General features: G+C 38.0%; 5 protein-coding genes across 10 annotated transcripts in view; 3 read left to right on the top strand and 2 right to left on the bottom strand.

Annotated features, from left to right (window-relative positions):
- ush (Zinc finger protein ush) overlaps window positions 1-16,038 on the top strand; it is a 204,319-nt gene extending 188,281 nt beyond the window's left edge. For 2 of the 3 annotated variants that reach the window (XM_069109399.1, XM_069109397.1), the window contains exons 2-8: window positions 10,458-10,714; window positions 11,204-11,600; window positions 11,938-12,654; window positions 12,920-13,325; window positions 13,616-13,874; window positions 14,057-14,290; window positions 14,504-16,038. In XM_069109399.1, the coding sequence (XP_068965500.1) occupies window positions 10,458-10,714; window positions 11,204-11,600; window positions 11,938-12,654; window positions 12,920-13,325; window positions 13,616-13,874; window positions 14,057-14,290; window positions 14,504-14,935 (2,702 nt within the window). In that variant the 3' untranslated portion in view covers window positions 14,936-16,038. The remainder of the gene's footprint in view (window positions 1-10,457; window positions 10,715-11,203; window positions 11,601-11,937; window positions 12,655-12,919; window positions 13,326-13,615; window positions 13,875-14,056; window positions 14,291-14,503) is intronic. The other variant, XM_069109398.1, reaches the window with a different exon arrangement.
- Window positions 1-26,964, bottom strand: part of l(3)77CDf (phosphatidylserine synthase 1 homolog l(3)77CDf) — a 30,314-nt gene that overhangs the window by 1,271 nt on the left and 2,079 nt on the right. For 2 of the 3 annotated variants that reach the window (XM_069109409.1, XM_069109408.1), the window contains one exon: window positions 25,236-26,556. The exons of the other annotated variant lie outside the window; for it this stretch is intronic. In XM_069109409.1, coding sequence (XP_068965510.1) covers window positions 26,470-26,556 — 87 coding nt within the window. In that variant the 3' untranslated portion in view covers window positions 25,236-26,469. Of the gene's footprint in view, window positions 1-25,235; window positions 26,557-26,964 lie in introns of those variants that run through there. 3 annotated transcript variants of the gene reach the window in all.
- On the bottom strand, window positions 16,676-17,872 carry fs(2)ltoPP43 (female sterile (2) ltoPP43). Its single transcript, XM_069109413.1, has 3 exons — window positions 17,708-17,872; window positions 17,361-17,627; window positions 16,676-17,284 (listed from the first exon to the last, which is right to left on the bottom strand). The coding sequence occupies exons 1-3, from the start codon at window positions 17,870-17,872 to the stop codon at window positions 16,790-16,792; spliced, it is 927 nt and encodes a 308-aa protein (XP_068965514.1). The 3' UTR covers window positions 16,676-16,789.
- LOC138178003 (zinc finger protein 341) lies at window positions 17,879-21,200 on the top strand. Of its 2 annotated transcripts, none has more exons than XM_069109405.1 (9): window positions 17,879-18,110; window positions 18,372-18,446; window positions 18,554-18,827; window positions 18,928-19,201; window positions 19,292-19,486; window positions 19,556-20,119; window positions 20,195-20,464; window positions 20,543-20,755; window positions 20,858-21,200. In XM_069109405.1, the coding sequence occupies exons 1-9, from the start codon at window positions 17,879-17,881 to the stop codon at window positions 21,038-21,040; spliced, it is 2,280 nt and encodes a 759-aa protein (XP_068965506.1). In that variant the 3' UTR covers window positions 21,041-21,200. The 2 variants fall into 2 exon arrangements, with proteins under 2 accessions (XP_068965506.1, XP_068965507.1); XM_069109406.1 differs by having other exon boundaries at window positions 18,063-18,246; window positions 20,858-21,192.
- LOC138177998 (neprilysin-1) lies at window positions 21,542-26,697 on the top strand. The gene is made up of 15 exons (XM_069109396.1): window positions 21,542-21,816; window positions 21,888-22,824; window positions 23,103-23,210; window positions 23,300-23,405; window positions 23,493-23,685; window positions 23,784-23,921; window positions 23,984-24,076; window positions 24,156-24,338; window positions 24,433-24,564; window positions 24,638-24,820; window positions 24,959-25,065; window positions 25,136-25,323; window positions 25,456-25,619; window positions 25,746-25,901; window positions 25,999-26,697. The coding sequence occupies exons 1-15, from the start codon at window positions 21,616-21,618 to the stop codon at window positions 26,209-26,211; spliced, it is 3,102 nt and encodes a 1,033-aa protein (XP_068965497.1). The 5' UTR covers window positions 21,542-21,615; the 3' UTR covers window positions 26,212-26,697.

The following is a 26,964-nucleotide window of genomic DNA, read 5'->3' as shown; positions in this document are numbered from 1 at the left end:
AGCCAAAGATATAACATGAATTTCATTCGCGAACTTTGAAATATCTATTCTCTGCGTCCTCGATTATCCGCGTTCAACGTGAAGGAATCTTCTACTATGAAAGATATAAATTACGTTTCAAATTTCTATTCCAAACCTTACATTCTGCTCTACTTTCACTACCCAACGACAAGACGACACAACAACCCGCGCAGAATCATCTCTCTGACAGCTACGACATGTCCATGGATTTGTGTTGATCCAGGAAGCCTCGATTCTGAAAGAGAGTCTACTCTCCATACTGTCGGCCGTTTCTCATGGTTGATCCGGGCTCTGGTCCTCTTTAGAAATTTGTAAAGAGTCGAATCGACTCGATCGTGGCCGAACAGAGGGCCGAAAGGTAACGAGACTAAAGATTGACCGGATCAGATACGAGCGGGTAGGACCGGCCAGTCCAGATTCTCGCGATAGGAGAATTTAATAACCTGCTACGTGGCGGAGGGGGAGGATGGCAGGCCGATAGGGTGGCTGGAAGGTGGTACAAGGAGGGGGTGCAATAATATCGAGAGATATCGATCTTTAATTAGGCACGCAGCGCGGGAACGAGAGATTAGATCTGTAGCTAGACGAGAAGCGAGTTCTGCCCATCTTCCCTCCTCTCCTCTTGTTTCTCTCTCTTGCTCGCGCTATTCCTCTGCTTTCCTATCCCTCTTATACGACCATTCTTTCTTCCCCGTCCCCTTTCCATCATCTTTTTTTCTTCTCTCGTCTCTCTAACTTGCTCGAGTTCTGCTATATACTGGTCCTTCGAAGATCTTTCGGCTGCTTCGTAGTATCGTCTGCCACAATGAGACTCGATCCAGATCCATTTTCGTTGATTGTATCGAAAGAACGAAGAAAGGCAGTTCGATGGTATCGCTACCGGGCTCGCCGGAATATTTTGTGAATATAATTGCCGTGGATTTGTTTTATTTGGAAGCAATCTGTGGAAGCCTCCGGTTGGCGGCCATTGTCGTGCGCATTCAATGGTACTTTTATCTTCTTTGTCGATGAGAACGAAGAGAGGAAATTGGTCACCGGTTATCACGCCATCGCTCTTCTTCTTAAAATATTTATACCGTATGATTTGTAGCTTGTCGATTTACTAATCGACGATATCGGTACATTCACGAGTGACAAGCGTAGATTGTGAACAACCGTCTTCTATTTTCTAAAACGGTGCAAAAGTTTATCGAGCTTGTAGCGACGTTTGAAAAGTGATTTGATTTTGCTCGATTTTGAATTGGTTGTTGTCGATCTACTAAAATTATCGAAAAATCCCTTCTTATTGTAACAGCCTCTTTGGTTTAGAAACATCGTTACAGGAGCTCGAGAGGAAGAGAAAAAGAGGAGAAAGAAAGAAAAGGGAGATGGCGTGATTCGTGAATAAGTTGGTATCGTGGACAGGACGTTTTGTTGCCTCCAGAAAACGGGAATCCGGAATTTTAATCGAAGGAGGAGGCGGCAGATAATTTTCAACGCGTGTACGCAGCACGAGCCCGTTGCGACCATGCGCATTGAATATGCAGAGAGCCAGGGATATGCTTTATACGTGTCGACGATTAAGCCTTGAAAGATGGGGCAGTCATTAAGAGATACCAGCCGTTGACACCAGCGGAGACACTCGAACAGATAAACCTTTTCCTTTTTTCCCTCGGTACTCGCACCTCAACAGCGTGCTCCCTGCAGTTCGATGCATTCTTTTTGCTCGTCTATGTTGCATCTGGTTTTCTTTAAATGCGTTTTCTGGATTGTGCGGTGGTTTATGGTAATTCGTAAACTTCAATGTTCTCCCTCTCAATCCATTCATTGTAAGAATAAATGTGTTTAACCCACGACTGGTATCGTTGCACTGCAGTACTTATTTTTCAAATATTTTATTTTATCAAACGTTGTATATATATCTGAGGCGCTGAAAATAATGACATACAAAATAATACTTGATATGAAGTAACGTAAATTATCCTGGTCACCTATATGACTCAAGGATAACAGTTAAGGACTAGGCGTTTGGACTTTTTCAACAAACTTTCTGCCAAATTTGTTCTAGTTCGCTTTTAATTAAATCGAATATATCACTTTTCGGGTTTCTACAGGAAAATCTTGAACGATACCCGTGTTATTCAGGATATTCGTAGTTTGATTTAAAGGACAAAGAGAGTGAGACGCGGTACGTTGCTCCTCGCAGCACGGCTGGGCGGGCTCGATTTCTGGTTTTCACCGGCACCAGAAAAAATCACCAGCAAAAGCAGTGAAAACCAAGCTCGGTGACAGATGGCGAGTACTGATAACGTCCCTCGAAGGTCCTGCTAGCAAGCGAAACGACCTGCACGGATCCTGTTCCTGTCGCGAGATAAAAGAAGAAACAGCTGCGTCCCGGCGTTGATCGGAGATCGTTCTCCCGTACGAGAATGCTTTCGACGTAGGACAATCGTATGGAAATTTATGGCGATCATTTGTTTATCTATTTATTCTACGGGCGAAATAGACAATGAGCGGGACACGGGTCCGCGTTGTAACCGAGACGAGGAACGCGTTAATCGGTCGATGGAAAACACAAACTGATGATAAGCAGTTAAGGAATTAAAAATTTATTCCTTCCTTTCGCATCTTTCTCTTTACTTTCTAAAAAATTGTTTCTTCCTTCCTCTTTTATTTAAAAGTACAAAACTACATATAACGCAGAAAATATACAACAATATATAAGATATAAGAAAGGTAAGTTTTCTTAAATTTTTTAGTTTAACACTAGAACTACCAGTCAAATTGATTGGTTTTACAATTTTATTTTAAAATTCCTACTTCATGTTATATCTTTTTTCCACAACGATGTAATGACTCGCAACGATAACTAAAAGAATAATATAATGAATTTTATTTTGTTTTTTATGTATTCAAACTGAAAATAATTTTGTATCAAGGCTACTTATACCAATACCAGTCAAAATAACTGATACTTGTCAAAGTGTAAAAGGGTCCTGCAATCTGTTTATCGAACCGCAATTATCCAATTTCCTCGTTTCGTACAACTTCCCACACGTTTTTAAGATTTTTACTGCGTATCATTCAATATGATGATATCAGATATCAGGAAAATTCCGGATCGATCGCTAGATCGCTAGATGCTAACACTACCATAGAAATACCACACTAGTCAAAACGACTGGTTCTACGATTTTATAAATGTGTTAACCCTCGTTTAGGGATCATGGATTAATAATACCAAAAATGTACTACATAACATGGAATTCCTTCTGTAAGAAAGTGATAAATCAATAAATATAAAAATATTCTTTTTTTCCTTTTCTTTTTAAAGACTTCTTTTTTAAATCATTTTGACTGGTTTTGGTAGAAATAGCATGTGTTAAGTATCGGTAGTTCGAGTGTTAAGAATTCCTTGGTTTTTGCTTTCTAAATTGTCTTCAAAAATATCGTACGTGAATTTGTGTTTGATAATAACAATTTTGGAGCTCGGGAAGCTCAACACAGGCGAGCTAAGATAACCTGAGATCGATAAAATCAACGTGCATAAAATCAAAATGCATCATAGCTACGAACAACAAACGTGCCAGCACGTAATAAACTTTCAACAGGTATAACTAGCAACGAGAGAGCAACCATTACGAGTCTCATACATACGCTATATCCATCGTTAAATATCGCCATTAGGACATAATATAGCGGCATAATTGCACTAATAACGAACACCATTAGCTTTATTCACTCGGCTCAATGAACTAATAATATTCTCAGCTAGTAATCGGCGCGTATTTTCGTCCCGATCGACCGTCCGGCTCTGATCGAGTAATTAAGTGGTAAATGGCTAAAAGTCGAAATGTTACGCTATCTCGTCACGATATCGACGCCCGGGATTTATCGTTGCCCTTTAGCATAATTACTATCATTATTGTCCTACGTATGTGCACACGCGAGAGCTCGTCACGTGAAATACTCTCGCATGGACAGGTGAGCACGCGAGGTGTTACGTTTCTCCGATCCCTCGTGTTACGTTCAAAAACATCGATACGCGATCTTCATGGACGATCCTCGATCGATCTACGGTGTAATTAAATTTTCGGATCGATCCGCGAGATACGCCTGGTCGCTCGAGCAATCCTTGTTTAACGTCGTTCAACCAAAGATTTATTATATCCTCCAACCATTCGAAGAAGTTGTAGTTTTCGCTTTAGTTTTCTTTCGCAGAAGTAGAAAATGATGTTCGATAGGAAGATTAGATTGTACGATTTTTGTAGTAGCGTTTAACAACATGCATCGACTCGATTAGATGTCGATTAAACGGATAAATGGTTTTTCTTGAAAGGAATGATGCAATTTGTGTGACACGTTCGCAATCTGACCTGGGTCATTATATGATGCGTCACAGTGTTATTTATGATTTCTAATTGACCGACAACACGTGATACGAGATGAACGAGTATAATTGCCTGGAGATATTGGAAGAGGAAATCAGTGATACCAAGGCAAGGAGTAATTAACACAGCTTGTTATTAGAACTTCGTTAACTTATAATATAGAGCTCTGTAAGCTAGCCGAAGGTGCGAAAGTAATTTTCTTAGCGACGAAACTAAATGTTAAATTTGAAAACTTGCGTGTCTGTATCGTATATAAAGATCTTATATCGTCTTTTACGATCTGATCGAAGATCCAAATACGCAAAACGGAGATCTTCGATTTGCCTAAAATTTCCGTTTCCTCTTTTCGTATAGTTGATTAATTATCCGTCGAAATTCTCAAGACACGGTGATCGCAGGCAATTCGAATCGCCTGGTCGCCGTGTCACTACACGTATGACGGCCACGTATAGCCATGCGTGTTGATACGCAGATAGAAGACGAGGTGGACGTAGTAAGAGCTTTGCATGAATAATGTCCTCCGCGACGTGATCTGAACTTCTTGGAAGGGATGGACTGAACGGTGGACGGTCTCGTATAAGATCCTCTCTCTCATTCCCCTCCGGCCGGCACCCCCTCGTCGAGACGACGAAGAAAACGACGGAGGCGAGGAGCAAGCCGGAATAAAGGCAGATCGAAGATATCGGATCGATCGGGTAGATTTGCGTTTTAATGAGGTGTGCTTGCACCGATGCTTGGTGAATCTTGAAGAGCTAAGTGTAACGGGACGAATTGAATTGATCGATTGCATCGGTGTTTAATTGAATCGGAACATGGACAGTTTCGTTTCTAGAGACGTCGTCCGGTAAATTGTGCATAATGTTGTAGTACAAGGGACGGCGCGATCCTTGTCCACTAGCCACGATTACTCGAGTACCATCCAATCGAATGTTTCTCAGCGACCTTCGTTTCTAAAGGAATCGATGTTTTAACCAGCGAAATGGTTGCTTCTTCATTACATGGCACTCGAAAGAAATCAAGATCAAATCGTCCTTTAACCCAGGGATGAAAGCCAGAATCCCTTAGTCTCTTCTGTACAGCTTTATAAAGTCACTCGTCTAGCAACTTTTTCATTTTTGAGTTACGTTGAAATATTTTTACCGTTTAAAATGTTGTCATCGTTTCGTACCATTTTAAGATGAAATTATATTGTACATACAAACATCAACGACGCAAGAAAATATTAAAAGTCTCGCAGGTATGTTTCGAGATGGCAGATAGAACGTTTTAAGGAGAACGATAATATTATTGGTACATCGATAAATTATTGTACAAAAAGAATTCTGCTTGTCTCTCATCCTTCTGCCTACGCACGACTATAAAACGATCCAATCGATATCCAACTCTCTCGATCAAACTCCATCAACGTCGACTCTAATTCTCTTACGCTACGTCTAAACTGTCCTCGAGGTGTCCTATAAAGTTTACCACAGAAACGTCGTCCGAAACGGAGCCCGACTGTCAACCATAGCATTCGGGCGACAACCGAAGCGTTCAGCTAGAGGAACAGGAACAGGATCAAGCGAACACAGAAGCGAGATCGAGTAGCCACAAGGAAGAGGTTCGACGCGCGGCGTAGGAGCCGATGAGAAGGTTGCGACTTGAGCTCTCACTTAGCAGCCGCAGTGTCACGATCGGGACGGCTACATTAGCATATCTCCACGATGCAGCGTGGTAGAGTAGAGAGAGGAAAAGACGGTGACTACCGATGGAAAGAAGAAGAAAGAATAACAGTGAAGAGGGGATGGTGGAGGGAGGAGAAAAGGCAGAAAGAGAAAAGCAAAGTGTTCATGGATGCATCGGTACGAGTGGCATGCACCTCTGGCATGGGTCGTGGCCCCGTGAAAAGAGGGCGCACACTACCATAATACAGCTTGGAAAGAAGGAACAAGAAGAAGAAACAAGACGAAGAAGAAGAAGAAGAAGCAAAGAGGACTCACTCAGGCCTCACTAGCTCTGCCTGTTACCTGTACGTCGCGTGTTTGCCTACCCGCGTCACGATCAGGATCCTATTTGCATAGCGCCGATGAAGCTGCTACCGTTGCGCTCGTTTTCCTGCCACCGCACCGGTGTACTGCCATCGTATCCTCCTTCCTTCGGGTGCCAGCTACGCGTCCAGCCAACAGCAGATGACGAGTACCCAATTGGAAGGAAGTAGACTCAATGTGTTCGCTGCTGGCTCACGGTAATCAGGAAGAGGTCGTAGTCGATGGAAACCGAAGGCTGATTGTACGAATTGTGAGACAGAATGAAATTCTAGGTTTTTTGTAAATTGTAAATAAAGGAACGCATATAGCGAAGTTGGAAAGATGTTGTGAATCTTAGGAGAATAAAAGGGGAAAAAGGATTTATGGGCTGAAAGTATAGTAGAACTTAATTTATTTGATGATAACGAGGAATAAACAGTTTACGCAATAGGTGTTTTCCAACTCTGCCCATTATCCACAGTCTTTTTTTTCTTTTTTACTTTAATAATGGTTTCAGTCGACAGCAGTTCAGTTAATTAGGCATTAACTAAAATTTTATGCTAATAAATGGAGTTGTACCGTATAGCGTTCCAACATGCATACGATGCGATAAATTATAATGTAAGACCTGGCTGAAAATGGGCCACGTGCCGCGACTACGACACGCTATACGATATGTAATTTTTACACGACGAGCACATGTCTCTGCTCTTTATTCGCAATATATTTTTTAACGACCAAGGAACGAGCTTAAACAGAATCTTTGAAAACCATCAAAAATATTTGCCATATATCAAAGAGATTTGATCGATAATTTGACTTTTAAAAAATAAAGCTTTGCTATTACTTTTCTGCCATCGGCTTTAAGATCTATAACAAATCACCAAATTACAATCCTTTTCAAAAAAAAAAAAAAAAAAAACAAGAACAATTTCCAAACGATTCCTTCTGAAACAAACGAAAGAAATCAAGCTCGAAGAAAAGACTTGCGAAGAAAGACCATCTAAACATTGACTAACAGGTAACAGGTGCGGTTGTTTCTAAATTCAATTAAAACCACTCAACAAAGAGAACAATGGCGTAAGTGGCAAAGAGCAGGAGAGCTTCCGAACTCCGTTTCTCACGCGGTTGTTCGTTTCTCGCATAAAGCGGGGCCGAAGGTGTACACGGGCGCGGTATCGGTTCTGAGAATGGCTTATCAGCCCGCGGATATGTTAATGGCGGCCGTGTTTGCCCCCCTTGTGCCCCCATCTGCCCTCCACCGTCGGCCACCACCACCACCACCACCACCACCGTCTTCTTTTCGAGATATATTACACCCTCAACGAACCCGGAGGTGGTTGGTGGCGATTGTAGTAGGTGGTTGTAGGCGAGCAAGGTGCAGCCCTCTCGATCGGCCGTTGAACGTTTGCATGCACGTGCAATTAAGAATGGTCGAAGCCGGTAACGAGAATGAAAGGCAGATAGAGGCGACTGGACGACCGTTTGCGGGTTTAATAGTTCACTTCGTGGGACATCGTTCGTGCTTGATAGAGTCATTTCGAGAGAGAATGTCCTCGACGAAGATTCAATCGCGTGTTCTGTAACCGATCGGTGATTTCAATTGTCCCGATACTAAAATGATTCAGTTTATTGAACACGAATTTATTTGCTTTTTAAAAAGTTAACAGAATTGTTAATGGTGACTGTTTGTACGTTGATATACGTCAAACGTTACGGGAAAAATTCCAGAAAAATTACCATCTATACATACGATACCAGGAATACGTGCAGGAATAATAATATGTATTACGTAAATTGGAATCATTTGGAATAATAAACTACTTCTTTCGTTGTATCGATTATATCGTAAAAATGTCATATCTTCAGTAACAAGTATACTATTGTAGAAACAAAGTACTACGTTCTCTGACGATTTCGAAAGAGTCGTAAGAAAAGCTTCTTTCCCCCTCGTCTTCAAAACTGAAACTCAAAAATCGGCCTCGCTGGAAGTAGTTCTATAACACGAAAATTCAAGCAACTAATACAATACTTCCACAATTTCGATCAATTTCGCCGCAACGAAGCTCGCGCGTAAACGCGAGACGAGCGTGTTCCGCGGACCCAGGTAGCTTGTACGCGCGTGCAATTAAGAATGCTCTCTCCCTCGCATCCTCGTGCAACGAGCAACGACGACAAGCTGAACTGGAAGAAATAGGGCCTCGAAGGCAGAAGATAGCATTAGGAAAAGGAGAGGATGCCACGAGAAGGAAGAAGGATGAAGGAGGAACGCGATGGTGCTGGCAAGAGTCGGTCCGATCCATCGATGACCGCTTATTTACAGAGAGGCAGAAGGAACACGACCGAGCTGTAGATGCGAGCCGTGGATAGGCTAGAAGTGCGCTGCAACCCTTTGCCCAATCTACCTCGGCATCTCGCCTCCTCTTACCTCGTTTCTTCTCGTCTCGCTTCTCTCGCTCGTGTACAACGAGAAAGTCCCGACGAGCCTCGCCCAAGCAGGCAATTAAAGCATCCGGGTAATTCGACGGACGATACGCGTGTCGTCTCGATTTCGAGGACAACCCACCTGGATGGTGTAGTCCGTTTTTTCCCGCCTTCCTGGCATATATCCGCGCGAAGGATCACCGGGGAAGAGAGAAACCACGGACAGAGATACGGTGATCGGAGGTATCGATGCTTTGTCCAGACTCGTTTTACTGCTTGGCAACAGGATTTTACCGAAGTACAGGCATTTCTACGGATTCGATGTGTATAGGGTTGAATTTTGGGATGTCAAGGATCGTGGCTTTTGCAGCTTAATGTCCGCCAAACGTTCGTTCATATTTGAAGAGCACGGGCGAAAAACGCGATAAGTGGAATCTATCGGATTATTCCTTTCTTCGATTGTTTCGTGTTAAGATACTTGATCCTGAGGAGCGAAGCTGAAGCTCCTCTTGTCAGAAATAGCTGAAAAAAAAATGAATGGAAAATTCAGGTTTTTCAGGTAGAAAAACTTTTACGTCCGTTAATTTCGCTTCGAGATAGACTGTCGTTGAAAAAGGATGCAAGAAGGCGGAGCGAGAGAGCTTGAAAGATAAAGTAGTTAAACGACGAGGAACTTACGTAACCGTTCCATTTCCCACAACATTAACACATTAATAAAACAAACTATGAATTCCTCGGTCTCACAAGCCGCCCAGTGGAAATCTTCTCACGGTACAACTTCCTCGATCCGCAAGTCAAATCCAAGATATACATCGAAATCGAAATTTTTTATTTAGTCGGATTCCACGTTTCAGCGTCACAAGTCTGACGAACCTGAAACTTTCCAAATTATATTGTACAAAAAGCGTTTTCAGATCCTACGAAAGCTTGCGCGTCGTTTCACAGGATGCCGTGGATAAGCAATAAGCCGACCAACCCTACGGTGTCGAACTTATCCCAGATTTCGATGCGAGAGTAGCCCCTTTCGCCGAGGACGCGCCTCGTCGAATGGTGGGGATCTGCAGAGGCGTGCGAAGGGTGCAGCGAGTGGGGTAGCTGGCAGAAGGATAGATAGACGAATAAAGAAAGATAGGTGAAAGGAATAGCAGGGGGAAGGGAACAGAGGGTACGCAAAGGCTGGCGTGGCGAACGACCATTAGGGAGTCGAACGGCCATAGAGACGCGTCGTTTAACGTGCGTGCCGTGCATTTTTTTTTTTTTTCTTCTCGCTTTTTTCCGTCGCCCACCACTTCCGACTCCGCCGAGACGACGTTCCTTCCACGTGGATCCGTCTTCACGGGCCATGGTCGTTTCTGAGGAATTTATAAACTGTCGTTGGAATTGCCTGAAAAAACGTAGGAATCTAATATTGAAATACGCGAGGATATTTATGGACGATACGTTATACTTGTTTCTATCGCTCTGTTATTTTATTTTATTTTTCCTTTTTATTAAGATCGACAAATTTGTTAGCGAGTTTTGGTTTGGCTGACGTAAAGGAAGATTATTGTGCGGAGATATTGAATTGTTAGTTGGAATGGTATTTCTGTTTGAGAAGATTGATAGAAATTAAAGTAATGTTTCTTTATGGTTGCAGGGGAGGATGAGGAATGGAGCGACTCGGAGAAGACACCATCGGTGAGCAGCGGAGTGGAAGGCGGTGGATCGGCGGTTTCCAGCCCGATCGCGCCGGTCGTCGAAGAGGAATCGAGTTTACCGCCACCACCGAGACTGAATCCCCCTTCCTCGTCCGTTGCGATCGCGAATTCGGCCGTTGAGGATATCAGATTGAGGCTCAGCGTGCTCCCCGAAGACGCACGGAAACGACTGGCTAGTCTTACCGAAGATATCGAGGTAAATATTAGGTTGTCCGAAAAGTATCTTTCTTTTACAGACCTGTCTTTTACAACGATGCATCTTTATACAAACATGGAACCTAATCTGTCGAACGTTGTGATCTTTATTTTGATAGAACAAAATGGATCATACGTAATTCGATAAAATAATATAAAACGGAAAATGTTGTGCATCCATTGTTTCCTTCTAAAACGAAAGAAACTTTTCGGACGACCTAATATTTAACATTTGATCAATCTCGCGTAAAAATTAACAAACGATCTTACTCTCGATCGGTTCACAAATAAGATGGTAAAGCTTGTGAGTTATTTTGGGATAAATAGTATCTCACTTCGTAAAGCTTAGATCTCGTACGTTTCCCGAGAAATATCTAAAACGAATAGAAGGCTACAATTTTACTTGCTTAATAAAAATTACCTCGTTCGTCTTGTAAAATTACTCACTCGGTAACTTCGCTTACAAAATTTGTAAATATTTGTCGCACAGGTTGCAAGAAGCTTAAGAGATCGACATGTCACCCCGAGATCCAATCAGACGCGAGAATCGAGTCCGAAAGACACGGACGAAGAGTCCAATCTGGTCATGGTCAAAGAAGAGGATTGTCAGCCGAGATCGTCGTCCTCTTCGTCGTCCTCGACAAGAAGACGAGAATCCATGTGCAGGCGAGACTCGGAGGACTCGTCGAGACGATCGAATACGGACGATCCACCGACCGAGAAAAAGTTGAAACTCGACGATGAAGCTGCACCAAGACTGAGACTGAATCCTAGTCTGGCGACGGATCCAGCTCTTCGGCCCTCCGCCGTAGTCGCGCTCACCGTCAAACCGGAAAATACCTCGCCACCGAATCCTGTGCCACCCCTTCCGGCTGGACTTCAAAATGGTAATATTAATTAATAAAACAATCTGCTGTAACACTGGTCTGTGTATTATTTCTGTTATATCAAACCTGCTCATATTTCTCAACTGAACTGTTCAAAATAATGAAAGAATCGCTTGAGATTAAACGTGTGTTTTTCTGCTCTCTTCGTAAGTTCTAAACTATTGCCTGTCGCAATGTTAAAATACCAAAGATATTAAAATGAGAAAAATATTAAGATTTCTTCTCGATAGCTATACCTCTAGTTCTTTACAAAACACCGTTAATGTATCAGCTATTTTTGAAATACACAGAACTACAGACAGAATATGCAACTCACTCGAAGAAACTAACATTGCAGCAATCGCCTCAGGTCGTTTGTTCGTACTTCCAACCGATGGCAAGGAGACGATCACTGTGGAGCCAGCCAGGCCAGCACCTCTCTTCTGTCCTCCATGCGGCATCCGTTTTAGCTCAGCGAGCACTCTCGAAGCGCATCGCACTTTCTACTGCGCTCATCGTCCCCGACTCGAGGAAGACACCGCCAACGAAGAGGACGAGGAAAAGTCCAACAAATTCGAAGTGAGAAAAGCGTATGCCTGCCCTCACTGCTCGTACAGCGCGGACAAGAAGGTCTCGTTGAACAGACACATGAGAATGCATGCTGCATCTCCTGCACCACCCACGATACCAACCGCTCCGACCACAGCTACTACTCCAGGAAGTGGCGCGGCAAATGCCTCGAATGGCTCCTTGAACGAAGAGGCGGAGAGATATTGCAGAAACTGCGATATTCGATTCAGCTCCCTGAAGACTTATAGAGCGCACAAGACGCATTATTGTAGTACTAGGCACGTGGTCAAAGATACGCCACCAACAGCTACGGTAGCTTCCTCGTCGGTGAAAGCTTCGCCACCGACGAGCGCGAGTCCCGGTGAATCGCCGCCTCCGCAACCTTGTCTGGCGCTACCTACAAATCCTATTTTGATTGTACCGTACTCTCTGTTCCGAGGTGCTAGTGTCCTGGCAGCACCCACTTTGCCCGCGCCTGATACTGCGTGCTTTCTTCTTCCAAATGGTACGTGTTTTAATAACAGTTTATTTAGATCTTCCAAGTTACTTGTATGCTTGCGATTAAAATTTAAGAAACTGTTGTATTCGTTAAAATAAGTGGAGAAGTTTGAATTATATCATGGTAGAAGAACTCCATTTATTGGAAATCTTAATGAAGTTAAATCCGCGCCTTATGAATACATATACGAGTTAAAATTATGAATCTCATACCCACGAAAATCTAAAAAGGAATTCCAAGAATTAAACTGACAAGTCTCACTCTTTTGTAGGTCATCTTCAACCGATGACAAGAGGTCTGGCTACCACAGCGCAGAACACCGTGGTCGAACCTTCACCGGTTCTCCGAGCAGCGAACAAACCAACGACACCAGCGTCCGTCGTGGCATCGTCGACGTCGCCATCAGGTTCAGCGCCACTCGATTTGAGCGTTAGAAAGTCACCAGCTCATCAAGATGAAAAAGAGAACAGGGTATCGCCGGCACCCTCTTCTCTACCTCCACCACCTGGTAGTCCTAGGTCAAGAGGAAGCGGAAGTCCTAGAGCAAGGTCCATTGGTTCTGCTCCTACGGCTACTGGAACCGTTGCACCTCCTCCGCCGACGGAACTAGCTCTCAGACTGGCTGAACTTCCACCACCCCCTGTTCCTGGGGTTCTTGTGAAGCAAGGTGTCTCGAGGTAAGATACTCTGACGTTTTCGTAACACAATGTGACAATTTGTTTCATGTAGTTAATGAAAATAAAATAGACGAAACTAAAATAGATTAAGATAAAAATACTAAAACAACGAAAGGACGATAAATTCTTTTTCTCTCGCTTGTATAATAAATAATATTTGAAATGTTTCAGTATTTTAATCTTAAATTGATCAGTCAAAAAACTGATAAGTAATTCGGCTTATTGTATATAACTGATACGTAAAAGGATCTAGGTAATCCGGAAATTATAGAAAACTGTTCGATTTTCAGATGCAAAGAATGTAATATCGTGTTCTGTCGGCATGAGAACTTCGTCGCACATAAAAAGCATTATTGTCAGGCAAGAGAGACAACGGTCAGCAATAGTCCTCCACCACCTGGAACACCCTCGCCTCCTTTGGTGCAATTAATCTGTGCCGCGTGTGGTATCAAGTTCGCATCTATGGATAATCTGGTAGCTCATCAAGCGTTTTACTGTCCCAAAAGGCCAGAACCTCAGGAACATCATTCGCGATGCTCCAAGTGCAAAGTTAGTATCGTTTCCTCTATATAAATTCATTTTATCAAAACTTTCTCTAGATTTTTCTTCAATAAAAAATTAGTAGTATAATTTTTTATTAGATTTCGATTTAAAGAATATCCATTAATACTATATTTTTAATAATATTATATACTTCTCCAAAGACTAAAAATTTAATATCCTTTTTTCAGACTATAATTGAACCTGGAGGCACCCATACCTGTAGCAGCGGACCGACTGGAGGTTGGAGATGTCCCGTTTGTGGTGCGGTTAGTCCAACAGCCGGAGCAGCTCAGCGTCACATGGATGCTCATCAGGGTGTCAAGGCTTTCAGGTGTACGATCTGTCGGTACAAAGGAAATACGTTACGGGGAATGAGAACGCACATCAAAATGCATTTTGAGAAACGTGGAACCGATTTACAGGTACAAAATTTTACAACTGTGGAGCTCATAATAAAAGCTACTTATTGTTATCAAATTTGTTCACTTTTCAGATAATCGACGTTATGAAAATATAATCCATACCCTGATTTATCGATGTCCTTATGACTCGAACGATCTCTCCATATTGTAAAGAAACAATCTTCATCTGATAAATCCTTTGATAAGCTTATATTGTTTATTTGTCATTTATAGGAAGAAAATTACATAACGTGCGTACTCGACGACGAAACGGTTCTGCCGACTCCAGAACCGGCTCCAGCTACGACTCCTGAAGAAATCCCTGGCGAGGTGCAAGTAAATGGGAAAACCGAAGTTCGGAAGAGTCCTCAGCCACCTCCACCGCCACCACCGCCACCACCGACGGTAACCAACAAGGTGAAGCAAGAACGCGAGGACACTCCACCTCCCGAAGAAAGTTTGGATCCCAACAAAAGCGGTCCGCGTTACTGCAGGTCGTGCGACATCAGCTTCAATTATTTGAGCACGTTCATTGCTCACAAGAAGTTCTACTGCTCGAGTCATGCCGGCGAGGCGAGCAACAACAACAATAATAATAATAATAATAATTCGAGCAGTCATGCGACGACGCCTCCCAGCAACAGGACTGAGGCGTCGGTACTTTAAAAAGACTCTCGACAACCGATGGGACTGTTAATTGTTGCCAGTTTATATATATAATATAATTGCCGACTATCCGATTTAGTTGTGTGATTTCTGTTAATCCAGGGAATTGTTTGTACTTATAAATTCAGTTATCTGACGTGTACATATACGCGGTGCGTGAACGATCGTGAAGGAGAAGCTACGTTAAACGTAAGCTAGGATGTTAGTAGAAGTAAGAGGAAAGTTAGGCGATCGTGACGGTGTTTGCTGGTTCGCTTTGGATCAATTAGGCAAAGATAAGGTTGGATATTAGTGGGGAAAGTAAAATAGGATATACCAAAGTGAAACTGTGAAATAGATGTGTGTCCACGTATAAAACGGATCGTGGTTGCAATTAGGTTCACAGTGCAGCTGATTTCGTACGTCACGATCGACCGATACGAAAGGTGTGCAATCTCATGACTCTTCAATAATCTCGTAGTTGTAACTGATAATCGAAACATACCTAAGGAATTACGGAAAAGTAAACGATGAGTGTAAAATGTTGTACAGTAGCCAAGTAGAGTATTACGGTACGATATAGTAATAATCCTAAATGATACCAATTTCCAGCTTGTGAAAACGCTAAGTTGCAATATGACATTTAATATATTATATATAAATATATATATATATATATATATAAAAGATGATTTCATTGTCCATAAATCGCGCTCATATTCTCGGCGAGTAAATACGTTGATAACTGTATCCAGACTGCCATAAGAAAGAAAGATCGGTGTCGTTTCCTATCATTTTGCCAACAGTCCCGAACGTATAACAAGCGAGAGAGTAAAAATAAATTAATGGCCCCTAGTATTTCTCTTCGAATTTCGGATACGGTATAATTGGATCCTTACCAACGCATTTGCTTCATTACATTGCAATCAAAAAAAGAAATAAAGCATCGCCTGTACTTGTATACAAGTAATGGATTCGTTGCGAGCGCGTAAATGTAAAAATTAGAATTAAGGCCAGTGTTACACGTATACGCAGCGTACTATTCATATCACATAACGAGTTCGTTAAAGGCATGAGTTTCTTCGCGTGTGAACGTTCGATGATGAGAGAAAGAATGAGAGAAAGAGAGAGCGAAAAGAAAAAATAAATATGCGAATGTTGTAATCCGAACGTTGTCCAACATTGGACGTTGGAGCAACGTATCCGAAAAATCTCAGTTATACAAAAATTGTTTTCATATTTCGGCGAATAGTATAGTCAGATAAAACGCGAATGTTCGCAAATACTTTTATAAAAGTAATTGTTATGTTATTTACAGGCCTCCTGCTAATTACTGTCTAAAGAAAAGCAAGATTCACAATATTCCATTACGAAATAAATACGAAAGATTTAATAACACATAACGGAGAACCTACTTTATTGCTGAACATTTGTAAATCACTATCTGGTACTTCCACACAACAATTTGTTATACATTATAAATTTGGTATATTATTATATGCCATATCGTCGAAAACGGTTCTTTTTCTAAACACCTATACACACACCTTCCTTTGTCACTTCGACGTCTAGGTTTACTTTTTATTGTTTTTATTTTGATAGATAAATTTTACACATAAAATATATCTATAAAAATATGTAATAAATATATAGACATAAATAAAATACTAAGATCCTTATAACCCTTACTTGTATGTAGTGGGAAAAACACATAAGACTTATATTTGAAAAATAATTTTGGTTAAGAAACAAAAAGACATATCAATTTCACTAACTGAATTTATTTTACATATTGGGAAATGTATTATGTTAACATCACTGATCACCAATTATTATTTTCTTTCAGTATAAAAAGATCTATATGTAATTAAATAACTATTCGGAATCTACTTCATTATTATTATGCTCATCCGAATCTTCAGACACACGTATACTAAAATCATCATAATCATCATCATCGTTATCGTCATCGTCGGCGTCGGCGTCGTCTTCCTCTAACTCTTTCAACATCCTTGCTTTATATCTTGCATACTTGTAACCAAAATTTTCTACAATAGTCTCGTCAACAGCATAAACAAAATCATCTTCTTCAGATAAATCAGATTCCTCCTCTAATCTCATGTTCATAACAGCCTCTCTGATGTCATCTTCATTAATTGATCCTTCAGAATAACTAGAGTCAGGATAATCATTTCTCCAATTTGACTCTGAATTAGAATCGTCTGAGTCGCATTCAGATTCAGGATAACCATGATCTCTATAACTATCATGAACAAGTTCTTGTTCGAATGCATGTACAGATACTTCATCATCTAGGAACATATCGTTCTCAGATTGAACATAATATAAATCATATACATAATTATCATCCTGTAAAACATTATTTATATTATGTAAGTAATTATGCATTGAAATAACAAAAAAATATTTAAAAAATATTGTTTACTTTTCCTATAGAATCCCTTTTTGCTATGGATTTTGAATCCTCCACATCTATTACTACTGTAGGAACCTTCTTTTCGGAATCTTCACCAATAGAATTGTCCAATGATCGGAAATAATTAACTACTTTATAACGATTTTCTGCTGAAGCCTGTTTTGTTGCTTCTCTTATTTTACTTAAGATCTTTTTCGAATCTATACGATGTTGTTTGAAATTAGCTTGTAATTCATCTTTCCCATAACCTTGAATTAGATGTTCCACATTCTCATCCTGTCATAATAAAATAAATATTGACTTAATCTTAGTATAACGTTCAGTTAATTAGAAATATTTCACTTTTTAACACAAACCTGCTCTTTTACAGTTCCAGCAAATTTAGCAAGTGTGGTTATAGAATTTGATAGTACATCTTCGGTATCTTCTTCTTCCGCAATTTTTTGTCGTTTACATGAAATTACCAAAGCATTTGATGGTTCATCATAATAACTACGTTTCACACGTAATATTGCTGCCATTCTTATATGTTCTTTTTACAAAAAACTACTCTAAGAAAATATTCACACACGCACTTCCAGTATGCGTCCTATTCTAAACCGTTTGACCAATCTTTACATTCATGCTATAAGCGCGCTACAAGCAAGCTACAAGCAACTTGTCCTATTTTGAGGTTAGAATCGTTTTCAGTAGTCGACATATCGATTATCATTCGCTGGCCTGGTCAGCAACAACGCTGGCAGGGCGTAGAAATTCTCGGTATGTTTTCAACTTGGAAATTGTTCATTTTCTTCATATTAAACGATTCATGAAAGTCTGATCGTTGATTTCGCTTAAAATGAAGCGTTAATATTATTGCAAAATATGGCGCAATCTATTTTCGACGCTTTAACAGGTAAAACTTCTCTATCATAGAAATAGGTGGGGTTAACCAACAAGTATCTTATTTATCTTCTTCTTTAAAAGAAAATTTAAATAGTGCTTTAAAAATTTATGATAATTATTTTGTCTGCTTTATAGGTGTATCATTGGACAGTCCTTCTGTGCAATCGTTATTGGAGTCTCAGACTCTAATAACTGAAGTTGAAGAATCAGGTGGGTTTTTGATGAAGTAACCCTGATAACCTATTAATTGAAATTGTTAATCATAGAAGCTTCTATGAGATAAATTTATAATGGATATTTTTATGCTTTGTATTTAGCAATCGATCAAGATGAGGAAGATATATTTCAATGTGGAAAATGCAAAAGCCAATTTACATCATTACACATGTTTGTGCTGCACAAAAGGACACATCAAAAAACACAAGAGCAAACAGTAGATTTGAGTCAGTTTTTGGTGAATGATGAAACTCAGACTGTTCACACAGAAGACAATAGCGAAGATGTATCACAATTTCATCCACAAGAAACATTTGTTCAAAATGATCAACTTAGTGAACCAATTATACTTGAAGAATCTGATATGCTATTTAGGTAAATATATACATATATACGTACATATGATTGAATGTGTTTAATGTATATGAAAAGGTATTTTTTTCTCAATGAATGATGTATCATTTATTTACTATAGTATGGATCAAGAAGGTGCTAATTACTTTACAACAGATTCCACATTTAGTGTTCCAATTATATTAAGTTCAGAAGGTTTGGATACTTTTGCAAACTCTACTATTCCAGGGGATAACGATCCCATAAAAGATGATTCAAACGAAGTACCTCAAGTTCTCCAAAGTGATATTTCTCAAGAACAAAACATTAACAATACACATAAAGTCGACGTACCAATGACTGAAAATTCAATAACAGAATCTGAAACTACTGCTACTCAAACACAAAACTTAAAAGTATGTACTTTAATGAGATGATAAATTGTGATTATCAATAATGTCTTTATTTAAAGCTGCATATTTATGAATAAAAATTTTCTATTGCAGTATAAGTGTGGTTATTGCAGCAAACAATTTTCAAAAAAATTTTATTGGCAACAACATGAACGTTCTCATACAGGGGAAAAACCATATCAGTGTGTTGTATGTGGGCGTGCATTCGCACAGAAATCAAATGTTAAAAAACATATGTCGTCACATAAAGTATGGCCGGGAACCGCTATACACTCCTTACCTCCAGAGGTATTTTAAACATTTTTGCACAAGCTTATAATTTTTTTTCGTTTTTTAATAGTTCATGATCATTGCTAGGCACCACCAGATGGAAGCATAGATCGCACCTATCATTGTCAGTTTTGCAAAGAAATATTTGATTCGTACAAAGCTCTAAAGGGCCATCTTATAGTCTCTCACTTAGCACTGAAAGTGTACAAATGTGTGCAAAGTAGTTGTAGTATGATGTTTGCTGAACTCGAAGATTTCTTAGAACATACTCGCAGTCATAAGAGATCGGAATATCGTTGTCATGTATGCGGTGAAGTGTTTAATACTCTGTCTGATCTTGGGCTTCATCAATACGCTCACTCCGTCCAAAAACAAAAAACAACAGAGAAATATTACTGTTGCTCTGTTTGTAAATCCTCCTTCTCTAATTTGGAGGCTTTGCAACATCATACAGAAACCACAACGCATGACTATGCTTGTCTACATTGTGGGAAGAGTTTCTTGATCGAACGATTTTTGCGGCGTCATTTAAAAACACACGCCTCATCTGCGCGATTTGCATGCGAGGATTGCGGAAAGGCCTTTAAAACTGAGCAATACTTAGCCAATCATAAGTTAATACATAGCGAGGAAACACCGTTTCTATGTCCAGTGAGTGATTCTATAGCCGATTAAAAAATTTGTAAATTGTTTTAAATTTCATATATACATATTCGTTTATTATAGCATTGCCCAGCTAGATTTAAGAGAAAAGATCGTTTGGGTCGTCATATGCTGATTCATGATCTAACAAAGAGATTAAAGTGTCCCTTCAGAACTTACTTAGGTTGTATGAGTGAATTTTCACGACCTGATAAATTAAAGCGTCACTTACTGACGCACAGCAATATCAAAAGATTTAGTTGTAGTCATTGTAATCGTAATTTCCATCGGGCACAAGCTCTTAAACATCACGAAATGAATAAACATAGTTTAAAATGTGAAATTTGTTCACACGTAAGTGTTATATTCGATTAGATAAGTCGGAAATTCATAATATATGTAGAATACTTATGTTTAAAAATTCTTTTATAGGCATTCAAAACTAAAGAACAATTGCTAACTCATAACTGCGATCAGTCGAACGAGACTAAGAAGCACATGAGTTCACAGTTACCTAAGAAAGCTTCTGGTTCATTTAAACCAAGGAAACCTACTCCAAAGAGACAAACATCATCAAAGACTGCAATTGGGCTTGCTGATAAGGAAAAAGTAGAGAAATTTAAGGCTGACGAAATACAAAGAAAAGTAGTTACATAACTATACAATTTGAAAAACTAACATTTATTGTTATTTATTACTTATTATTATACAGTAACTTATACTATTATATATTTATTCCTATTTCAGATCACCTCTGAAATGTTAAAGTCTAATGATTACAAAGACGATGTCTGTACCAAAAAGATAGAGAACATTTCTGTATCAAAAGAGATCGGTTCAACAATCGAAGCTCTTATTAAATCTGATGCAACGGACAATGAAATCAAACGCAACACTGATACATATTTGGTACAACAGACAGGCGAATAGAGTTTTTAAATATATTTTTTAATTGTATTTAAATATTATAATATAGTCTAGACTGTAGATAAGTTGTCATACTACGTGCAATGGGATCATTGGCAAACTGCAAATTGCATTTTATAATAGTATATATAATATTTTGTAGTTTACATATCTGTGATAATTGTATTATAAAATATATTAATATAAATAACTTATATCTATCTATCTCAAATATTTTTAATGTCGCCTTCCTTAGGCCACTTGGAATTTATGGATGTATTAAAGAAAAAAATGTTTGTGTCAGTGAGTGTATTTCATTCTACTCAATTCCCCTTTAGCGTACTAATAGAATTCCATTCTTCGTTCTTACAAATTAGCAAAAGGATATTATAATATCGTGTGTTACGGATGCTGGGGCACACTTTAAGATAATGTTTAAAAGGAAGTGGTCGATAAAATTGTAATTACCACTTCCTTTCTTTTCTTAACGTTTCGAGTTTGGTTCAGTAGAAAAAATACAGCGCTTTTGAGCACTACTAAAAGTATTATATCTTAAAACTAATGTCTTTGTGAATAAGTAGTATATTATATTTTAACAGATGATTTCTCGAGGTTCTTACCAAATTGCTAATATGGAAGCAGCCAAAGCAGCGAGACGGGACCAGTCTTATAGAAGCTGTGTTTTATCACTGATAATATTCTTTTTTCTCTGTATGATTCTTATCCTAGTCAGTTTACCGTGGAAATTATACCGCTCCTACAATTCTGAAGAAAAAGGTGAATATGCAGGAACAACGCAGGTAAGCTTATTTTTGATATTATGAAAATTGTGGCAGAAAACAATTTGATAAAGATAATTATATCGACACAGCATCATTATCACGAACATCATACAGAACATGAAACTGAAAGAACAACCAGCACTACGGATTCAATTAAATTATTAATTACTACAACTTCTATGCATGAAATGAATTCAATAGAAGTAGAAACAGAAACAACATTAAACTTTGAAGTATTCACCGAAAACTCTCATGTAATAAATGATACAAATTCAGATATTGTTGATTCATCTAAATCTAATATCGAGACTACTGCGGAAGATATATCACAAACGAAAATTTACAAGGAAATTGCAACTGAAGAATTCGATAATTCAATAAAAGTAGAAACAGAAACAACATTAAACTTTGAAGTATTCACCGAAAACTCTCGTGTAATAAATGATACAAATTCAGATATTGTTGATTCATCTAAATCTAATATCGAGACTACTGCGGAAGATTTATCACAGACGAAAACTTACAAGGAAACTGTAGCTGAAGAATTCGATAATTCTTCGACGACTAATATTAATATTACAGAAAATAGTACATCAATTTCGACGAAAGAACATCAAGAAACAGACACTACAGACCAATATACTACAGAAACTTTTACTACTACTGACTCAGACTATATTAATCAAGAAACTCCCCTTGAGGTCGAAGAGTCGACAGAAGATGTTATTAAATTGACAATGAAAGAAGAAAATGTCACGATTAAATCTACTACTAAGGAGCAACAAAATGAACGATATTCTTCAATATTAAACAATGAGACTACAAGTACGACTTTTAGTTCTCCAATTGATAAGCCAGTATGTCACGAGGGTGAATGCAAAAATTTGGCCAGCAAGATATTATTTTACATGAATCATACGGTTGACCCATGTGAAGATTTTTATGAATACGCTTGCGGTAATTTCGAGAACAATCCTCAAATCGTAGAATGGAATTTGGAAGATGTAGCTTATCAACGTATTTTAGGTGAGTATAGTTCGGCTTTTTACTATATAAAAAAAAATTATTTTGTCAATAAACTATTCTTTAAATATTTTTCAATTCTTAATTGATAATATTATGTAATATCAAGTACTAAATATTTAACTTTGTTTCTAAATTATATTTCTTTTTTTCTAATCCTTTTTCTAAATAATTCTGTATAAAGTATTCTATGAAGCATTATTTAGAAAAGTATACAAAAGAAGTAAAAATATAAGAAGTGACAATTCTCACATGCAACACATTGTTTTAATTTGAATCAGGGCAAATGCAGGAAGAAAATGAGAAAAATATATCGTCTATTTTCACCACCTATTACAACAGTTGCATACAATACGAGAGTATCAATCGGGCTGAAAGAATCAAGCTGGGTACGGAAAAATTACACATCTAATTATTTAATTTCTAACTTTGAATACAAGTTTAATGTATAAGAAATAGTATAACATTTTTCTTATAGCGAGAGAGGCGTTAGACAAGGTAGGCAAGTTTTATACTAAAAAAACATGGCCTAAAAAGCATATAAACTTTACCGAACTACTCGCTACACTATTATTAAAAAACAGGTAAGAAATTGAAGACAACGGCTGTACAAAAATATAGCATATCACGTTCACTTAATATATTTATCGTTTGCTTTTCTAATTCTCTAGCACTTTACTGTTCGACATAGTTCCGGATCTTGACGAATATTCTCCGACATTCACTCTTAAAATAAGCCCAACGACATACGATGATCTTTTTGAAATAGACGAAAATAACGAACCCTGTTACGCAAATAAATTTGAAAGAGAGAACGAAACGGTGAATCTAGAAGAATTATATATGGAATATAAAACGTGCAAAGTACATATATAGATATGTATATCAATCGAGATAAGAAAAAACATGCTCTGTTAATGAAAACTTATAACAAATGTGTCTTTCTTATTTTATTTTATTAGGTTGATACGAAAAAGTTAATAAAATCCATTACCGAAGCCTTGACGATGCTTGGGGTATTCAACGAGCCGAATATTGCTCAGAACATTAATCTTACAATCATTAATATCGATTTGTGTATATTGCAATCATTTACCGCAGTAAGTTTATCGAGTTCTTCTCACAATCGAACGCGTTCCCTCGATTCTTTCTTATGTTTCAGAATTTTCCGTCTAAGAACAAGATCCGCGAGGCGGAACTTACGAAAAATTACACTCTCATCACTGTCAAACAATTGGATAGCGAGTTTAAAATCGTAAGGGAAAGAATTTATACCCGTTTAAGTTAAGCTGATTCGTTCGATCAAATGGATATATTATGTAACATACTTGTAGATAAATTGGACGCATCTAATTTACTTGTTAACGAACGAAAAGGTTCAGCCGGAAGTAAAAGTGCAGGTTTATTTTTACGATGCCCTATCTAAAGGATTGAAAAATCTGGAAAAGTTCGAAGAAGACCCGATGACATTGCATAATGCATTATTAGGATTGTATGTACACAATCTGTATCACAAGGTATAGTTATATTCCCTGATTAACGTCCCCTTTTATGTCTTTTTTTTGTATTGTATTTTTCTTCATTTCTTTTTTTGTCTTTGTTTGTTTCTAGTTAATTATATCAAAACATCCAGATGTTAAAAAACACTGCCTTCGCGTAGCTGCCAACGTTTTAATCCCAGAAGCTTCGAATTTATACATCTCTTCGTTCACAAATGATCAACTTACGTATATGAATAGAACTGTAAGTTCATATACTCTGATTACTCGAAAAGATTGTTTACTAGGTGACTAATCAGTATCATATAATTTAATAGATATATAGTTTATTTGAGACACTTAAGGAGACCCTAAAATTAAAACTCACGAATGTAACATGGATTACAGAAGCGGAACGTAACGCATTGATTGCAAAAATAAATAATCTTAATGTTGCCGTACCTGATATTTCATACTATACTGATAGCGAATCAACTTATAGAAAAATTCTAGCAAACCAGGTACGAAAAACTATTTCGGTTTCTAATGAGATAATAAGCACATGTGCATAATTGTTTATATAATATCAAAAAAAGATTAAAGAATACTATAATAACTAAAAGTTATTGAATGAAATGTTAACGATAGTCTAATTTTAGATAAATCTGACAAATAACTATTTCGAAAATTCAGTGATTTTGATGCAAAGGTACCGAAAATTAATATATGCAGAATTATCTACAAAGCCGGGGTATTCTGCACAAATGTAAGTTTATAATTGAAATTATATATATGAAATAGTTTAAAGTTGTTGAACTATATACATTAATATATAGATGGACACATTACGCAACACCGTACCAATCTAAAGGGCTCGCGATTTACGGATTAAACCTCGTTGTAATACCTTATGGTGTAATTGATTGGTCCATGAAATACAATGAATCTTCATTTAATTACATAAAACTGGCGACACTTGGTAACATAATAGCACACCAAATTGCACATCATTTTGACGCAACTGGTATATTAGCAATATACAATTTTATAATATACTAGTGACCAACGTTATAGATCTGTAACTTATTAGTATACTTTCGAGAAAATTCGGAAAAATCTTATCGTCTATATATACTTTTTTAATATATATCGTTAGGTATCTATTATTGGAATGGAAATCGCAATGCCAGTTCTCTATTAAACGATAATGATTCTACAAACATGAATTTCAAAGATTACATTGACTATCAGCGAAATGTTCTCTATAAAAATTCTATGGCTATGACATTATCATTTACAGGACAGAATGTACTTTATAAGGTGAATTCATATATTTTTCTTTCTATAAAATCGTTACGATGCAAAAATATTATTTTAAAGTAATACGTCTAATTAGGTACGTCTTTTTAAACGCAATGACTCTCTTTTTGTTTAAACACGTTTTAGATTTCCCAATTGACTCTAAATGAACGTCTGTCCGAGGCGATGGGACTCAGATTAGCCTACGATACTTTGGCTCAATTGATGTCTAGAGAATCGTGGCTTTATCTTCCATGGCTTGAACTGGATTTCAATAAGTTATTTTACCTCATCTATGCTCAGGTACTCTTGTTATAGTAAGATTTATGGCATTGACATTTTGAATAAAATAACAATCGTTATGACTATTCCCATTACCTTTTTATCATGATTTTTATAGATGTATTGTACAAAGTCTCCACTTACGTCATCGTATATATCTTTGTACGAGAACGAACAGTTACCAAATCGAATTCATATTTTTGTTTCTGCATCCAACAATAGGCTTCTCGGTGAAACTTGGAACTGTCCAGAAGGTTCACGGATAATGCCAAGTTATGTATGCAGTGCATTTCCGTATATTCAATGTAACGAAGAAGCTACGATAACGTAACGTGACGCAGTAATTAAATAAACTACGATTCGTAAATGATACGACGGTCAATTTTTTTATAAGGAAGCGTTATTAATTGGTAACGACGCTCTTCATTTATTCTCAGGAACATATTTTTCATAACATTCACACGCAAACAGGCGCAGTATGCAAAAATCAGACGAACTCAGGTATTCAACAGCCTATTACATTCAAAACTGCGGCTTTGTATGATCTTATAATGCGACTAGAAAATTTGACAGTGTAAATAATTCACCCTTAACTCGAACGTTCCTTGTTGTGGATTTGTTTACAACTGCTTCTTTTCCAGCAAACCCATAGATTTTGTAGAATGAACCATGTCCCCTAGAACACACATAAATTGTTACAAACATTCATTAGTCCAATATTCTATCTACCAATGATGGACTGAGCTGTGACAAAAAATGTATATTTATATAATAAAATGTATATTAATTTAAAAATATTTTCATGCATTCATATGTATGTATTATTCTTAAATTATTTTTACACTTATTATTATGGTATATATCTATATATTCTTATGTAAACAGGTATAAAAATTCATATTTTTCAATATCAAGAACAAAAAACAAAAGCATCCATAACAAAATTTATTTGAGTTTTATAACATTCAGTCAAATAACAGATTGCAAATGATTTATATGACACTCTTGCTTTATATTTAACAGCCAGTTAATTATATGTCAATAGCCCAGTACACTATCGGCTTAAACATTATTTAGAGAAATG

The sequence above is a fragment of the Bombus flavifrons genome, chromosome 3 (assembly GCF_040668555.2).
Source record: "Bombus flavifrons isolate JBK064 chromosome 3, iyBomFlav1_principal, whole genome shotgun sequence".
In the NCBI taxonomy this organism is placed as follows: domain Eukaryota; kingdom Metazoa; phylum Arthropoda; class Insecta; order Hymenoptera; family Apidae; genus Bombus; species Bombus flavifrons.
This window is presented reverse-complemented; position numbering and strand designations above follow the sequence as displayed.

Coding starts and splice junctions, on each gene's coding strand:
- LOC138177998 (XM_069109396.1), top strand. CDS start 21,616: ATGATTTCTCGAGGTTCTTACCAAATTGCTAATATGGAAGCAGCCAAA. Junction 23,406..23,492: donor ACACTATTATTAAAAAACAG/GTAAGAAATTGA, acceptor CTAATTCTCTAG/CACTTTACTGTTCGACATAG. Junction 25,324..25,455: donor ACATCATTTTGACGCAACTG/GTATATTAGCAA, acceptor ATATATCGTTAG/GTATCTATTATTGGAATGGA.
- LOC138178003 (XM_069109405.1), top strand. CDS start 17,879: ATGTTCTTTTTACAAAAAACTACTCTAAGAAAATATTCACACACGCAC. Junction 19,202..19,291: donor CTCAAACACAAAACTTAAAA/GTATGTACTTTA, acceptor TTTCTATTGCAG/TATAAGTGTGGTTATTGCAG. Junction 19,487..19,555: donor TACACTCCTTACCTCCAGAG/GTATTTTAAACA, acceptor GATCATTGCTAG/GCACCACCAGATGGAAGCAT.